At 30.3% G+C, this 16,755-nt stretch overlaps 5 protein-coding genes across 10 annotated transcripts; 4 read left to right on the top strand and 1 right to left on the bottom strand.

Moving 5' to 3' along the window:
* The first annotated feature begins 2,479 nt into the window (after window positions 1-2,479).
* On the top strand, window positions 2,480-5,777 carry LOC117230754 (short/branched chain specific acyl-CoA dehydrogenase, mitochondrial). Its single transcript, XM_033488498.1, has 9 exons — window positions 2,480-2,795; window positions 3,353-3,467; window positions 3,632-3,732; window positions 3,907-4,113; window positions 4,248-4,418; window positions 4,815-4,940; window positions 5,032-5,214; window positions 5,291-5,426; window positions 5,521-5,777. Exons 1-9 carry the CDS (start codon window positions 2,766-2,768, stop codon window positions 5,694-5,696), a joined length of 1,245 nt encoding a protein of 414 aa, XP_033344389.1. The 5' UTR covers window positions 2,480-2,765; the 3' UTR covers window positions 5,697-5,777.
* LOC117230755 (protein FMC1 homolog) lies at window positions 5,702-7,667 on the bottom strand. Of its 4 annotated transcripts, none has more exons than XM_033488501.1 (4): window positions 7,466-7,665; window positions 7,236-7,370; window positions 7,133-7,157; window positions 5,702-6,181 (listed from the first exon to the last, which is right to left on the bottom strand). In XM_033488501.1, the coding sequence occupies exons 1-4, from the start codon at window positions 7,501-7,503 to the stop codon at window positions 5,861-5,863; spliced, it is 519 nt and encodes a 172-aa protein (XP_033344392.1). In that variant the 5' UTR covers window positions 7,504-7,665; the 3' UTR covers window positions 5,702-5,860. The 4 variants fall into 4 exon arrangements, 3 of the variants coding, with proteins under 3 accessions (XP_033344392.1, XP_033344390.1, XP_033344391.1); XM_033488499.1 differs by having other exon boundaries at window positions 6,020-6,181; window positions 6,463-7,157; window positions 7,466-7,667; XM_033488500.1 differs by lacking the exon at window positions 7,466-7,665 and having other exon boundaries at window positions 6,020-6,181; window positions 6,463-7,157; window positions 7,236-7,381.
* Window positions 7,668-8,770: 1,103 nt separating this feature from the next.
* On the top strand, window positions 8,771-11,575 carry LOC117230869. Of its 2 annotated transcripts, none has more exons than XM_033488744.1 (3): window positions 8,771-9,069; window positions 9,792-9,890; window positions 10,253-11,575. In XM_033488744.1, the coding sequence occupies exons 1-3, from the start codon at window positions 8,944-8,946 to the stop codon at window positions 11,048-11,050; spliced, it is 1,023 nt and encodes a 340-aa protein (XP_033344635.1). In that variant the 5' UTR covers window positions 8,771-8,943; the 3' UTR covers window positions 11,051-11,575. The 2 variants fall into 2 exon arrangements, with proteins under 2 accessions (XP_033344635.1, XP_033344636.1); XM_033488745.1 differs by having other exon boundaries at window positions 8,775-9,069; window positions 9,689-9,890.
* Window positions 11,576-11,710: 135 nt separating this feature from the next.
* Window positions 11,711-13,872, top strand: LOC117230868 (26S proteasome non-ATPase regulatory subunit 4). Its single transcript, XM_033488743.1, has 6 exons — window positions 11,711-11,868; window positions 12,300-12,440; window positions 12,520-12,631; window positions 12,711-13,085; window positions 13,167-13,455; window positions 13,536-13,872. Exons 1-6 carry the CDS (start codon window positions 11,843-11,845, stop codon window positions 13,757-13,759), a joined length of 1,167 nt encoding a protein of 388 aa, XP_033344634.1. The 5' UTR covers window positions 11,711-11,842; the 3' UTR covers window positions 13,760-13,872.
* Window positions 13,873-14,032: 160 nt separating this feature from the next.
* LOC117230865 (rhotekin-like) lies at window positions 14,033-16,755 on the top strand. Of its 2 annotated transcripts, none has more exons than XM_033488742.1 (4): window positions 14,033-14,208; window positions 15,194-15,384; window positions 15,470-16,163; window positions 16,242-16,755. In XM_033488742.1, the coding sequence occupies exons 1-4, from the start codon at window positions 14,062-14,064 to the stop codon at window positions 16,572-16,574; spliced, it is 1,365 nt and encodes a 454-aa protein (XP_033344633.1). In that variant the 5' UTR covers window positions 14,033-14,061; the 3' UTR covers window positions 16,575-16,755. The 2 variants fall into 2 exon arrangements, with proteins under 2 accessions (XP_033344633.1, XP_033344632.1); XM_033488741.1 differs by having other exon boundaries at window positions 15,467-16,163; window positions 16,242-16,749.

The raw sequence follows: 16,755 nt of genomic DNA, 5'->3' as shown, positions 1-16,755 counted from the left end.
TATTTATGTCAGTCAGAATACTCATACTTGGCCTCCTTTCGACTGTGTACAGAGGTCGATTCTCCTAAATGATGTATTAAAACTTGGTTATCAAGTGTGAATATTTCGTCTTCGTCTGTACTGTACACTGCTCCGCATTCCTGCTTTTTTCCTCCAACTAATTGTACAATGGGCACGCGGTTCGTGCGCACAATACTGCTGCGCAACTAATCTGAAAGCGACCCAATGAGAAATCGCTTCTCGAAAATATATCGTCTGATTGGCTACCTTTCAAGTTATCGTCCAATCAAAACGTTCGAGTTTTGTACAACCAATGAAATATTACGTACAATACGTATGTACCAAAAATCATCGAAAGTCGATATGTTACGATTAATCGATAATATTTTTTTGCTGCGGCAATATAAAGTACTTTAAACAATAAAAAGTCGAATCTTTGTCATTTGTTAATAAATTGACAATGCAGATTGAAATATTATCATTACAAGTTAATCTTAATATTTCCTTCCCTACATAATTCTATATAGCAATAGTTATATCGAATAATATATCGTTTTACATCTTAATTTTAATGTAACATATACTTCTCATATATACATGTGTTTATCCATTCACTTATGTATTCGATTCATTTCTCTTTCCTCATATTCTATCAATGCAAATATATATATATATATATGTACACCTTTGATATACATCGTTCGATTTGGATCGCATGCTTTGAAAATGTTAAACAATGCGCTTTACAAAGAATATACTTACTGCTACTAATAAGTTATTAATTTAAAGTAGCTACAATAAAATAAAATGAAATTAATTTTATCAATGAATGTTTAATATGTTAATATTATTCGTAATATTTGAATTATCGATCATTAACATAGAATAGCTGGATTAAAGCGGTCCGAGCATAAACAAATCGGCGGGCAGCAAACCGGGTTTCGTAGTAATATAACGGGCAATGTAGTAGTACCGTAGAACGGATCGCATGCCTTTAAAGGTACTATATTATACATATAGTCAGTTTATAGTTTACGCTACACGAGTCTATAGTATTACTCCCCACTCAGAATGATAGTCAAGTGTCACTGGCCGTAACTGGTCTGAGCATCGCTCGAGCGCTTATGTTCGCCAAACGGCGGGCTAAATAATACTGACAAGGAAGTACTATTTAATCGATGATATAATTGCATAGCTTTTTTAAAGAAAAATATTTAACAAAATGTTATTAACAAATGGCATAGAAGCTAGATCTCTTGTTGCTTACTGTATCTTTTTTTGTAGCGAATCAGAAACGGTCCATTTAAGCAAGCATTGCATACTTAATTTTATTTCATAATTTCAACATTAAAGAAATTTTAATATTATATTTTTTTGATTTACATACTTTTTCACGTAGAACTATTCCCTTGTTGATTGTGTACCACGATGACTGGAACATTCTGTATAAGCGATATTCTTGCTGATTTCCTATGTTGTGTGAAGATCAACGAACTGATCATTTTAAACAGACAAACAAGCTTACCAACGATTACGAAAAGTTTGGAGCTTGTTGGTTGTTTTAAAAAGAAATAGATCTAGCTAATTAACAACTAAACTAATTGCAGGTGACATTTTTTATTAAATTTTTTTGTGAGATTTGTAGAGTACCCTGTCGAATCATATAAAAGAGTCTACATATGTGATTCGACTATAAACTGAATAACATTCTTCGTGGGTTAGAAGGTTAAAGTACATCGATAAACTTCATAAATAAGATTCCATATTTCGATTTAACGAGAATTATTGTTAAACAGAAATTTAGTATTTTCATATATGATTCCCATCTTTCTTTCCATATTATCTTTATTTTTTAGGTTCAATTTCATATTAAATTTTCAAACATCTTCGCATGTGATATTAAAAAGGTATGAAAACATCAATATATAATATAAAAGTCTTATGTTAAGCGATTTTAATACATTTTATATAACTCCGACGAGTAATAAACAATATCTTCGGATGAGTAATAAATTCAATTATTGCAATCTTTTACTTAACAGGAATGATGAACAATAAGTTGTAAAAATTTTATGAGATCTTCTGACTATTACTAGATGTAAATATCTTTGATTTATTTATTCCTTGTACCGAAGTTCGTTACAGCTCATTTTGTATGTTGTTCTTTTTTGTTGTAACTTCTTATCAATGTTTCTAATGCTGTACATTATGTGACACCTTTTTCTTATCTTAACTTAGCCTTAGAATGTACTAGCAATGTATGGCAGCAAACAACTAGGACGTTCCGTATATAATATGTATGTGCACGCAATGTTTTATATTCTACACAAAAGCATAGGAAGATAATAATGTATCTAACCTCGATTTAGGAAACATAACTATATAAGTAGCAATTGTCATGCCTTTGAAATTTCTTTGGATAAACTCAACATAAATTTGGATAAAACGGACAAGGATTTCTTCCTATTATTCCTGCTACATAAAAACCTGTTTGGAACATGTTATGTATTGTATATAGGAACAAGTGGTAGCAGATACGTAGGCACAGTGTTACAATCGAGTCAATGATACAGTCTTTCATCTGCTGTCCGATCAACAACATACTGATTTACGTTCCTTTTCTTTCATTTGAATTATTCAATTTTCTAAGACAGTGATACGTCGCATATACGCAGTGTCCAGCTGGAATTTTCGCGAATACCATCGAAATTAAATTGTTATTAAAAAGTGTTTTAGAGTTTTATAAAATAAGTATTAAACCAAATATGAATCTATTCACATCTTCAATTAAACAGGTATGTATATACGTGTATGTTTCTCAGAGACTTGTGCATCTATCGTGCATTCCTAATAATGACTATGTAATTTTTAACTAACAATTTTAATAATTTCAATATAGAACGAGGGAAAGAAGTAATTTCGATGACGTGGCATGTAGAAATTTGAAATTTAATAGAATTTTTAAAGAAAAAAATCTGTTACTGATTTAATGAGAACTTGTCTATTCTATTCTAATATATTATTAAAAATTTTTATTTGCTTAAACTGCGCAGCCTAATTATTATCGTACAATTCTTCTTGTATTCTTCGTTTTTTATAATAATACAATTTTCATTTGTTGATATTCCTAATGCTTTCTTATTTTGCTATATTTTACATTTTTTAGAACACTATAGATTTTAATGTTACAAATCAAATTCTCGAATCGATATTTTCATTTATTATAATCAAACACCTTTTTTTTTTAAAGGGATATACTTTATAGTAGTCTGAATACGTAATTTCAAATATTCGTATCGTGATATATATACATATTCAAAATTAAAACAGGTTCGATGAAAACAATTTTCAGATATCACGAAAAATGTATAACAATAGGCATCTGTCCACTTGTATAACACAATTACATCACTGTCCTGGTCCTTTAACTCAACTTACAGAAGAAGAACTTCTGATGAAAGAAAGTGGTAAGATTATTGTTATTATCGAATATTCTGCGCATTTCATAGATTAACTAGACTCGTATAATCATAGATACCATATGCTTCTTCATCTTTTACTTGATTAATTGTTACAAACTATGCTTCTTAAATATCTACGTACGAAATATAATTTTTGCAAAATTTCTTAGTTGCTAAATTGGCTAAAGAGGAAATTGCTCCGCTTGTGCGAAAGATGGAAAAGGAGGGAAAAATAGACGATGCTGTAGTACGAACACTTTTCGAAAATGGTGTAAGTTTTTTATCTATCTCTGTAGTGAATTAATATATATATATATATATATTAATTTTCGAATCAACTACTATCAATTAATAATTAATCCGAGACATTTATGCTATCAAACTTTTTATTCGCATTTTTTTATTAACACACAATATAACACACATTTAATCAATCTATTGATAGTTAATGGGCATCGAAGTACCGGAGAAATACAGTGGTTCTGGGTGTAATTTCATGACAACGGTTTTAACCGTTGAAGAAGTTGGCAAAGTTTGTGGAGCTGTGGCAGCTCTGGTCGATATTCACAATACTTTAGTGAACTCATTAGTTGTGAAAGTCGGCACGGAAGAACAGAAAGCAAAATATCTGCCGAGATTAGTACAAGAACACGTAAGTAAACGAATTAAATAAAGTAGTTAAATAACAAAGCGCAATAAACTGATAGCATCTTATAAATAATTTCAAAGAACAAAAATGTTTCTTATCTTTTACTGTTTACTTTTAATGTTTACATCATTTTCTAGCCGGGAAGTTTTTGTCTTACGGAGCCTGGTTCAGGGTCAGATGCCTTTTCTTTGAAAACCGAAGCAAAAAAAGATGGATCTGATTATGTTATAAACGGAACAAAAATGTGGATTTCAAATTCCGATATTGCGGGTTTGTTCCTTGTTTTCGCAAATGCAAATCCTTCTGCCGTAAGTTTAATATTCATATTCTATTAAATTATGTTTGTAATTTAGAATCGTGAACACAGAAGAAGAAAAAATAGAAGAAAAGAAGCGATACGGACTCGACTCGTATTGTTTGATCCTGCAATAAGAATTATCGTTTTGATTGATACTTAATAAAATCGCATATAGTATTTAACGTTGTTTACCAGTTTTTAATAGATTGAATCAGACTATGGTATACTTCATGCTATCTTTATCTTCTCAGATTTTTGTCAAATGCATTCGTCCAAACGCTTGAACTTTCAACTTTGATCTCTGACTGATTTTACGAGTTTATTATAGAATTTTCTATAGCAATCACTTATTTTTTAAAATGCGATTTAATTAAATTATAATTTTAATAAAAAATCTTTTAAATAGGGATACCGTGGCATTACAACATTTCTTGTAGAACGAGATACACCTGGATTAACAGTCGCAAAACCTGAAGATAAGCTAGGAATTAAAGCATCGGGTACATGTATGATTCACTTCGACAACGTCAGAGTAAATGAAATGATTTTTTGAATGTAAAAATGGTTCGAATATTGCTCGTAGATGCTTATTTTTTTAATGTTTGATTCTCTCCTGAATTAAGGTTCCTGAGGAGAATATCTTAGGAGAACTTGGGCAAGGGTACAAATACGCTGCAAAATTTTTAAATGAAGGACGAATTGGTATTGGAGCTCAAATGATTGGTATAGCACAAGGTTGCTTCGATGCTACCATACCATATACATTAGAGAGGAAACAATTTGGAAAAGACATATTCTCATTTCAAGTATAAGATAGATAAATTATTTCTAATATAATGAATATCAAAACTAAGACTCAGATTGTATAATTTTTGTGTGTAGTCTATGCAACATCAAATTGCTCAAGTGGCCACTGAACTTGAATGTGCCAGGTTACTGGTTTACAATGCGGCCAGATTAGTCGATGCCAAAAAAGATGTAATAAAAGAGGCTGCCATGGCAAAACTGGTTGCTTCCGGTAATTAATATTCTCTTTCTACTTTTTTAACGGCAATCGTAAAATATTAAAATATTGACCGCAAAATTTATTATATATTTTTTTTTCAATCCAGAAACGGCTTTACGGGTTACCGCAAAATGCATCGACTTTATGGGTGGAGTAGGATTCACAACGGATTTTCCTCAAGAAAAATATTTTAGAGATTCGAAAATTGGGACCATTTACGAAGGCACTAGTAATATGCAATTGTCAACCATAGCCAAATGCATTCGTCAACAATATTCGTGAAAATATGTAGTTATACTCGTCCTTTAAATCAAAATTTTATACTGTATTTTTTATAATTATAATAGATATTTTTTACAATTATGTTTTTTTATATTCCATTAATGATAATAAATATTTTATTGATAAATTTATATTATTTTAATTAAAACTAACTCCCATTGAATTCATTTCGGATCATGAGGTAATTTAAATCCGACGAGATCTGCGGTTTCTTTGATACTTCGTTCTCCTTTACCAGCATATCGGATTTGAATTTCTTTACATACTCGTTGAGAGTTTAGATAACAAAGATATGTTTCTGCTAAATTTTTTAGCTCTTCTCGTGCTTTGCACAAAACTTCAGACGTTTCTCGATGGGATCGTGCTTGCTCCAAAATGTATTGCGTCATAATATTATTTTCTGATTTTTGTTGAGATGATGTTCGTCGAATTTCTTGTATAAGCGTGTGAAGCAACTTGATATTAGATTTCATCTTGCTTGTTACCTATAACAGACAGAAAAAGTTATTTGTTAACAAACATTAATATGTTTTAAATTTTTAATCTGTTTGTTACTTTTAATTTTTTCTTGCATCATAATGATATTAATTTATACAATTTTATAAAATCTTATGAAATAAATGTAATAATTACTTTACTACTTAAATTGCTTTGCACATGATATATCAATGCACACACAGATATGCACATATATCTCAATAACTTAAATTAGCAATATTAAAAAATACCAGAGTTACTTAATAATACATTTAAAAGATATAATTACAATTCTTAGCATCTATTTCCTTAGTTTGCTTAGCAGTCAAATAATCAATATCTATATCTTGATAGCAAGGCTTTTCTCGTGTACTCCAAAAACTCTCAGGAATTGCATTAATATTTTGTTCAAGAAATGTATGAATACTTAAGTCATTGAATACTTCTTCATATACGAAATCATTTCGTAAAGTAATTTCTGTAACGTATGGTCGAATACGAAAGACATAATCAATAGGACTAGACTTATTTTTTTCTCTCAAGTCATCAGCAACTATTGAAAAACTATTTGTCAAGAGAATGCACTTATTTAAGTTTTTACACCAATTTGCGTAAAGGAAATTGTTGATTAAATGTACTGAACAGTGTGGCATATATACCAATGTAACATTATCACCTATAATGCGTTTGCATTCTTCATTAATTGTTATAACATTAAAATCAAGCTGTTTCAGAAACTTGATTTCGTCAGAAGAAAAAACTGGGTCATATACATAAATTTGAGGATTATAATGTTTTTTCAAAGATAAGAGTAATGCCAATTGATATTTAGAGGATCTATGAGTAGAAAAATGACCCAAACCATAGCACAATATATCACAAATGCCACTGCTATTTAAAGCAGTTAAAGAATCTTTTAAATAATGAAAAACATTGTCAGCAAACGATGAATTTTTTACTTCAACTTCGGCCTCTAGTAGCTTTCTGAAAATTATTATAGAATTGTTATTAAAAAAGTTTGTATACACACCTTCGAGGAACGAGTATGTAAAAGATCCTTACCCAAACAGTGTTTCGTAATTAATGTTCAGATTTCCATCATCGTCATCGTTAGTGGTTAAAATTGTGCTCGTATGGCATATATTTCGAACACGAGATACACGTTTCTTTCGACGAGTTACGAGTCTAAATTCCCCACTGTCTCGCATTTTATATGTATATACATATATATACGTTTATAGTTACAAAACAGCAGATGATTTGTTTTTATACTTGATTATTTTATTGCTTACCTAAAAAATTCACCTATTTTATAGCTTGAAATTGCCATAAAAGCTGTTTCACAACATTGTCACGATTTCGTAGTTTGAGGCAGGTGAAAATATCCAACAAAATAAGCAGTTGTATTAAATAAAAATAATGAATGATGAAAATGATAAGTTTCAGAATTTCTTTCGACAGATAACCTTATATGCTACCTATATTACATAGATGGCGTCACTTTATTATTGGATGGAGCGAATTTTGCATTATCAAAAACCATAATCAGCTATAATAGTTTTAAAATATATATAAAATTGTGACCGGATATTGCTAAAGCATAGATCCTTTACTTTTGCATTTTCTATATATTTTTCTATTAGAAAAATTTGTTTAGATAACTCATAATTTTTAGAAATTTGAAAATCTGAAAATAAATAGTTTGTCAGATAACAAAATACCTCTAGAAGATTCAATTAATTAAAAACGCTCGCTTTACTATTACATACTGGTTTCCAAAGAGATTTAATCACATCATATAATATATACATATAATACTATACGTACATATTATACATACTTATAAAGATTTACGCTGCAATTAAAATACATCTTATCAAAAATAAGCAAGTGTTTGTATACTTTTAAAAGATAGTGTATGCACAATTATAAATTAGCACTTTATGGCAATATACCATTTCGTATATATTGCATCATAGTGTTATATGATATTTACCTACGAATTTGGACAGCAGAATGATGTGCTGCAGTTTCGCTTATCAATTTCGAATTTAATGAATAATTTCCCTTTCACTCAGAGCCAAGCATCTAATCAAACTTTCAATAACATATAAATTTCCACGATAAACAAATTACGAAATCTCACGGTCATCTTGTACGATTAAACTAATATTATTATAGTGAAATTTTACAAGTCACAATAATGTTCAAATTTAAAATTTTATGAAGGAATTTGGAATGAGATAGAAAACTTGAGAAAATGTGTACAAATGTATAAAAACCAGGAATTTAATTATAATGGTAAATATTCCGATTTTTGGATGTAATCTAAAATTCTGAATGAAATAGTAATTATTTCAAAGTTCTAAATAATTTCTTAATGATTTTTCATTTTACTTCGCTTTTTTTATAAATATGTATATTTTGATACCAGAACCACATTGTTATACAAAATCCTTTTAATTTGTTGACTTTGCAAAAGTTGATAGCTAACAATGACAATTGCTAACAATGAATACATATACAAGTTATGTAATTCCAGAACTCAACGCTTTCAATCATAGAGGGCACAAGAAAAGTTCTGATTTTTTGCACGATCGGTACTTCAGTACGGGACACAAAGTCTTATAAAGTGATAGGTCTATCCTATACCTTGTCTGTGGTATAGCGTATGACGAATGCATTGCTCTTTGATGACAAATTGATCGAACGATTAGCCGATCTTAAGGATGGCTAGAGCAAGCAATTAAACGAGTGTGCAACCACAGTTATGATCGATCGGTATAAATCGACACGGATATATAAGGAATCCATCGTAATGTATTCGTGCCGATCAACTTTTATCAACAGCGTTTTAATACAGTGCGTTATAGGAGAAGAAACGCGATACGTAAAGGTAAAAAAAAAGCTATCGGACTGATCACGTCCAACAAACCAACAACGAATATGCGCACCGTAATAGAGGGAGAATGGTGAAAAACATTCTTATTAGTCAATTTTTCTATTAATAACATAGAACTACAAGAAAATTAAATCTTATCAATACAGCTGTTCTTTTCTTTTCATTACGTATTTATAACTAAATTATCTACTATGTGTTGCCATATTTGTTGGATATATTAACGACTCTGTATAACGGTACTAAAATAACTTCACCCGCCATTTAAGTAGGACTTTTTAATTTATTTGCAGTATTAATGAAATTTTTATTCGATTATTATTTAAAAATCGTTTATTTATTATTCATTGAATCATTCTAAATGTTGGCAACGATACGATTACAAATATATTAAAAATTTTATTTCTCTCTTGAAGACATCTTAGGATCTTCACATTTCACCTTCAGGATCTAAACATTTAGTAACTTATAAACACCAAATATAAGTTACCTTCATTTTAAATCATGAAAAAATGTGAAGTTCATATTATAAAAAGTTAACAATAGTGAGATAATTTTATTATTTTCTTTTATCATGGTACGTGTCACCTTATTGACTTTTTATTTAATGATTCAGGCGCAAGCGGGCCATACGATATCTATGGGAGACATTTTTTTTAAAGATGCCTTCAAATATAGAAATGAATAAATGGGCTACAAAATTGACAATCATCTTTCAGCTGACTATCTGGAGTATAATTGGATTCATATTTCTACAAAAAGGTGTAATTTCGCTATGTGAAAAGACGAAAGCACGAAATGATACAATTAACATGCAGGTTCGATATTCTAATCGATTATAAAAATATGCAATGCTATATTTTACGCCAAATAATTTGATTATTAATGTTTTGATAAATATTACTTTTAAAAATAAACACGCAATTATCTTTTTTAATTGAAGTAAATACTTAATAGCATTTTTAGTTAATATTTAGTTAAAATTGATTTTTAGTTAATACTTGAATGATAATCAATCGTATTTCCAATGATAGAAAATTATCGAACTATATATAAAAAAATGTACACGTTTTAATATCTAATTACATTAGTATACACATATCATTCATATTTCTTGAGATTTTGTACATATTTTTAAATGAGAAAATTGAGGAAACATTCGAGGATACTATTTTCACAGGAAAAATTCTCGAGATGGAACGGAGGTGAATTGTTTCGAGAATCGAATGTCACAGAAAATCGTTTTAAAATTATAAAATTTCAAACCGGAACTCAACGGGAAGACATCGCTGTTGATCATTCTGGCGATACTACATCAGGTGAACAGTGGCCCCGCGAATTATTTGCTTCCGATAAAACGGATAGTATCGGCAGCGGAATACCTAGAACGATATCAACAATCAAAAGACGTACGACGATTCATCGAAAACAAGATGCTAAAGACGTACATTCGACTCAAACTTCGACTATTTATTCAAACAACAGAAATGAAGTAGAGAAAGTAAATCACAAAGTGAACGTTATTTTACCACTTACTTCCAATAAAAATCCTTACGAGACAGAAGACACTGTAATAAATAATAGTACGCCAAGCGCCTCGTTTGAATCGAAAGACTTTGATACGACTAATTTGATCAAATTGACTGAAAGAAATTTCTTCGAGCATGAATATAATAAAATATCCGACGAAAGTATAGGAAACAACAAGAATGAAACAAAATCGCGACGCCGCCCGGTAAATCGAGTCGGGACGGCTATTGCTATAACCATGCTTGTGATCGGCGTTGTTATGTTACTTATAGGACCGCTTATAGTTATTATTCGTACTTTTAATAATAGAAGGCGAAACAGACAGATGTTAAAATCAAGGTGTTATAATGATCAACCACCAACTTACGAAGAAGCAACACTAATGGATGAAACACCGAGATACTCCACACTCCAACTGGACGCAACCATCGATTCCCTTTCTCCTTAATTCCTTATATTCGTTGTTTCATTTTCTTCTTTTTTAATTCGCTCTTGATGCATCTCCGCTCGAAAGTTTCAAGACAGTTATATTTACTTTAAAATTAAAAAATATTAAATAATCGTTAAAAGATATAAAGAAATAATTTAAACGTATAGTTTATAGGACAAAGAAAGTAATTTATGCGTAAAGTGTTACTGTATTAACAAGCTTTAAAAATCCACACAACCTACACTAAATACTGAAGTTTTGTTAAAAATGTATAAATATATGTCCTAAGACCTTTGAGCGGAAGTGTATATTATATTTTCCATCAAGTCCGTTCTTCATTTCTATGTTTTTCATCTTCAGGATTTTTCATTATCCGTTTTATTTTATTGCCTCAAAAGGCGGTAAAAGTCTTTAATCTAAGCGTAAACAAATGATTTTATCTTGTAATTTGTATTTAATTGAAAACTATATATATACATACATACATACATGCATACATACATACATACATATATATATGTATGTACGACATAATTTTTAATATGTACACGCAATATTATTTTTTCCTCCTTCCCATAATATCATTTTTCTCCATTTCAGCCAATGATTATTGATTAACTATATTTATTTTGAATACATTAATATCTGAAACTTTTCGTAAAACAATCAAGTAAATCAAAAGTAAAGTAAATCAAAAAGGTAAAACGAAACGGAACGGAACGGAATGAAATGGGTCGAGACAGAAAATTATCTGTAAATATGACAGAGCGGAACGAAATGGAATGAAACGTTTTAGTAATTGGAACCAAGATGGTACTGGAAAGTACGATGATATGGTAAGCTTTTGATATTTATTCGTTGTAAGCTTGCAAGAGGCGTTATATTTTTTGCGTTCTTAATTTATCTTCTTAATTTTCATTGAATTTCATATCATTATATTTCTACGCCTTCTAACGGCAACTATTTTGGCAATTTGTAAACGATAGGATGAGTGACAGTGCAAAGTTGAAATACTTCATAGTATATTCACGATTAACTTTTCCTTTTTGAATTAAATCTAGCGAAAGTAAAATTTAATTTTAAATTTAATTGCAAATGAGATATTTGCAATTACAAATATGATGAGCGATAAGTAAATTGCGATATAAATATTTCGATTTGTATAAATCAATCTTGTACAGGTTATGTGACTAAGATAAAATAGTTTCCTTTAAATCTGTTCACGAAACGTTTATCGTTTCGTTCACACATTTTGGAATACTTATAGTGTCGACAACAGCGATTATATGAGAAATGGAGATTTTTTACCGACACGACTGCAAGCACAACAGGATGCTGTTAATTTGGTTTGTCATTCAAAAACGCGCTCGAATCCTGAAAACAATGTTGGCTTGATAACACTAGCTAAGTATGTTAAATCATATCCTATATACCAGTGGTAGAAAATATTTGTTATTTTTTCATTTAAACTTTATTCTTCTAAACAGTGTTGAAGTGTTAGCTACGCTTACTAGCGATGTGGGCAGGATTTTATCAAAACTCCATCAAGTCCAACCAAATGGTAATCTATGTTTAATAACAGGAATCCGAATTGCACATGTGAGTATATTAATTATCCTTATGTTGTGTTATACAAAGTTTATAATTATAATGTCTGTGAACAAAAATAAATCGACAGTTGGCACTGAAACATCGTCAAGGTAAAAATCATAAAATGCGTATTGTGGCCTTCATTGGTAGTCCCATAGAAATTGATGAGAAAGAACTTGTGAAATTAGCAAAAAGATTAAAAAAGGAAAAAGTTAATGTGGATGTGATTAGTTTTGGTGAAGAAAGCATTAATAATGAAGTGCTGACAGCTTTCGTCAATGCTCTGAATGGAAAGGATGGAACAGGGAGCCATTTGGTCACAGTTCCACCTGGGCCACATTTGTCTGATGCATTGATTTCTTCTCCTATAATTCAAGGAGAAGATGGAATGGGTGGCACAGGCATGGGAGGATCTGCTTATGAGTTTGGTGTTGATCCAAATGAAGATCCAGAATTGGCATTGGTTTGTTATTTTGCAATTGTGCTTCTTAATAAAACTCCCACTCTTTGTTTTATTTACCACCTTCATCCTATATATATATAGGCATTGCGCGTTTCAATGGAAGAACAACGGCAGCGTCAAGAGGATGAAGCGCGACGCGCACAAGCTAATGAAGCGGCTACAAATAAACCGCCAGAAACGATTAAAGAAGTACATAACGAAGAGGCAATGTTAAAGCGCGCACTCGCTATGTCACTCGAGGGTGCAGAAACTTCGTCTTCAACTGCTGACAATACTGCTACTCCTGCTAACATAAATGCACCGGATTTTGCGCGTATGACCGAAGAGGAACAAATTGCTTTTGCAATGCAGATGTCTATGCAAGATCAACGTACGAAAATTATCCTTATATAACTATTTATATCTACGTACACGTGTGTGCACATTATTATTATCTATTTTGTTTTATAGAAGAACTTGAATCTCTCAAAGAGGAAGCAATGGAAGTTGAAGAGGATTATGCTGCTGTTATGTCTGATCCAGCATTTTTACAATCAGTTTTGGAAAATTTACCAGGTGTTGATCCTCATTCGGAAGCCGTCCGCCAAGCCGTTGGGTCTCTTCAACAGAACAAAGATAAAGATAAAGAAAGAGAGAAAGAGAAGGACAAAGACAAGGACAAGGATAAAAAATAAAAAAATTATGCTCATTATTCTACATCATTACAAATGCCCTTACTTTATATTAATTGCTGTTCGAATGTGAATATCTACATATATACCAAATATAAGTTTCAGATTTTCCAGAAGTTTATTTAACATTTTTTATACCTTATACTAAATATTTTTATAGCTTTGTCAATTGATATTTTTGTACGCAATAATTTTTTCTTAATTTTCCCTTCCCTACATCTTTCCTTTACATATTTTTGCAATAGCCGAGAGACTGAAACCACGGTCATTTGAAATCGCTGAAAAAACAGTAATGAACCTTCAAAATGGCGCCACGTAGAAAAAGTATTGGCTCTCTACGCGTTCCACTAACTGACAGTTTAAACAAAGAAAATAATTATTTACGTTCGTTAAGTGATTTTCAAGCACGAGTTCGCAGACGAGAAAGTATTCGAAATTATAAAAATGTAGCTGTGAGTAAATATTCGATTATCTATAGAATTTTATTATTTACTATACGTTGTGTCTTATAATATTTCTTATTTTATCAAGATTTTATTATTAAAAAGTAGAAATTGCCTTCATTCATCTTAATGTTTTGAAACAGGCTATATTATTGACATTTGTTAAATATTATTTTAAAATTGTTAATTATCGTTAAAAAAGCATAGGTTATGTTTGACATTTGAAAGAGCCGTTAAAGGACTAAATGTATATGTATAAAATCTAAATTAAAATAAGATATGTATTCAATTTTCTACATAGTAAATTTTCTAAAGATATATTTAAATATTTAATTATAGCATTTTTAATAAATAGAATTCTTTCAATTATATACATTACTTATTTATGTTTTCGAAGGTATTTAATACAAATACAAATAATTTATATTTCTATCGTCAACAAAAAAAATGTTGCAGTTTTAAAATTTTAGTCGTTCATAATTAGCAATTGTCACGTTAAATAATCTATAACGCGCATTCTAATTTTAGCGTAATTGTTATTTTAAATGTTACCTTGGAATAAGGTTGACGAATGGAGAAATTTCGGAAACTGATCTTTTGTTTCATGTCTTGCATGATAATTTATTGAAATTAGAATTTTTTAAAGATACGTAGATAATATTTAGATATTAGTATTCTTTACTATCATGTAGTAGTATTTCTGTATTCTTATATATATGCATAAGTGAAAGAGATAATTACGGAATAAAGTAACATCAAGAGGTTGTTAAACATTTAATTCATTATTATGAATTAAAGCTTTTCAAAATATTTACTGCATGTTCCTTTGAAATAGTTTGTACACATAAAAAGTCCTATATGATACACATGCATTCATCTTTTCTTACAGTTAATTGATTTGTTTTCTTCTGGAAAATATAAGTTAAATTATAAATGTTTTCTGCTCAATCCGTGTTCTTTTCACGTTATAAAAATATAATGTTTTTCATTTTAGGAATATGATTTGGAGCAAAAAATTAAATTGGAAACTAAAATAAAAGAAGGCTCTTCCAGATTGTTGGCTGCTGCGCGGCATCCTGCACAAAGTTTGGAGGCTGCACGTGCTTTATTTACTTCTAACAAACGGATGTCGGCCTATATGGTTGAGTTAGAAAACCGAGGAAAAGATGCATCGTTGAAAACGAGGTACTGGTCTATTTATAAAAATATGTTGTAAATAGGAATACACGGAAATACGTATAATACTATTTAACTTTGTATGTTTCAGCAGTTCGGATAGCAAGGGCAAATTATCTATCTCGGATCTTAGATTTCCTTTGATGTGGAGAGATTCTGATTACTTTAAAAACCGTGGAGATTATCGAAGATTTGCGATTTTTTGTATAGTTCGAATTGGCGCAGAAGTTCAGGACACGAGTTTACTTTTTCCAATCGATAGAAAGCAAACGGATATTAGTTTTCCTGACGTTTTATTATTCAGTAACGTATCAGCTGAATTTGAATTATCTTTGGAAGTTTATAGTCATATTTTGCAAGAAGACCTTAGTATTGCCAGCACTCCGAGAAAGATTAGAAGAACTATTCATTCTTCAATTTCGAAAACAGTAGGTCGAAAGTTTGCGGCCGCTCTACGAAATGAAAATGAGTCTAATAAAGCACCACAGTTTGAGTTACTGGCTTACGCAAAGATGACCCTTAACGATACCAATGAGAATATACGTTCACATGATCTAATATTAAACAATTTTGGTAGTAAAGCTAATGCATTGCCGCTTTTCGGACATTTTTGCTGTCGTTTAGCTGTTCAACCGTATTACATCGATAAGGAAGTTTGTGCTGGATTCGCAATTATAAATAATCGACGATGCTGGATACGATTACGAAGTTTCCAAATTGAAGTTTGGAAATCGAAGAAATGTTTGGAAAAATTAGAAAAACCTACGTGTACGATTTGTGTAAACAAGGTAAAATGAAACTTTGGATTATATCTTTTTAAATTTTCTATCGATATTGAATATGATTATAATATTGTTATATTTCAGGAAACTATTGTCCGCCGATCGAAATCAACGAAAAATCAATTACGTATAATCAATCACCTAAATGGTAACGAGATGCGTGATGTTATAGAATTATATTCGAACGAAGATGTTCAAGAATGGTTTGAAAAATTGGAAACATGCATTAAAGAATATGTCAGATGGAAACATGCAGCGATAACAGTTCAACAAATTCCACATTCCGAGTATTCGAATGAAAATATAAATATAATGAATACTTTTAATGGAAGGAACAAACGACACCGATCTCTTTATGACGAAACTTCTTTAACAGATAGTATTTGTAGGGAAGAAAACATACTTTGCTCTACATAAAAGTTTTATTTCAAGTATATTAATATTTTCTAAGTAATAAAAATTATAGTTATTAAAACCTGTGAATAATATAAGAATAAAAATTGTAAAAATTTGAATATATAGAAATGCCAATTTTATTTTTAGAACCGACTTACCTATGCATTTTTTCGAGAATAGGTATTTTAAATATATCACCTAA

Source organism: Bombus vosnesenskii, unplaced genomic scaffold, assembly GCF_011952255.1.
Source record: "Bombus vosnesenskii isolate JDL3184/JDL3185 unplaced genomic scaffold, Bvos_JDL3184-5_v1.1 scf7180000013267, whole genome shotgun sequence".
NCBI classification, from domain to species: Eukaryota; Metazoa; Arthropoda; class Insecta; order Hymenoptera; family Apidae; genus Bombus; species Bombus vosnesenskii.
The sequence above is the reverse complement of the archived record's forward strand: the minus strand, read 5'-3'. Positions and strand labels throughout refer to the sequence as shown.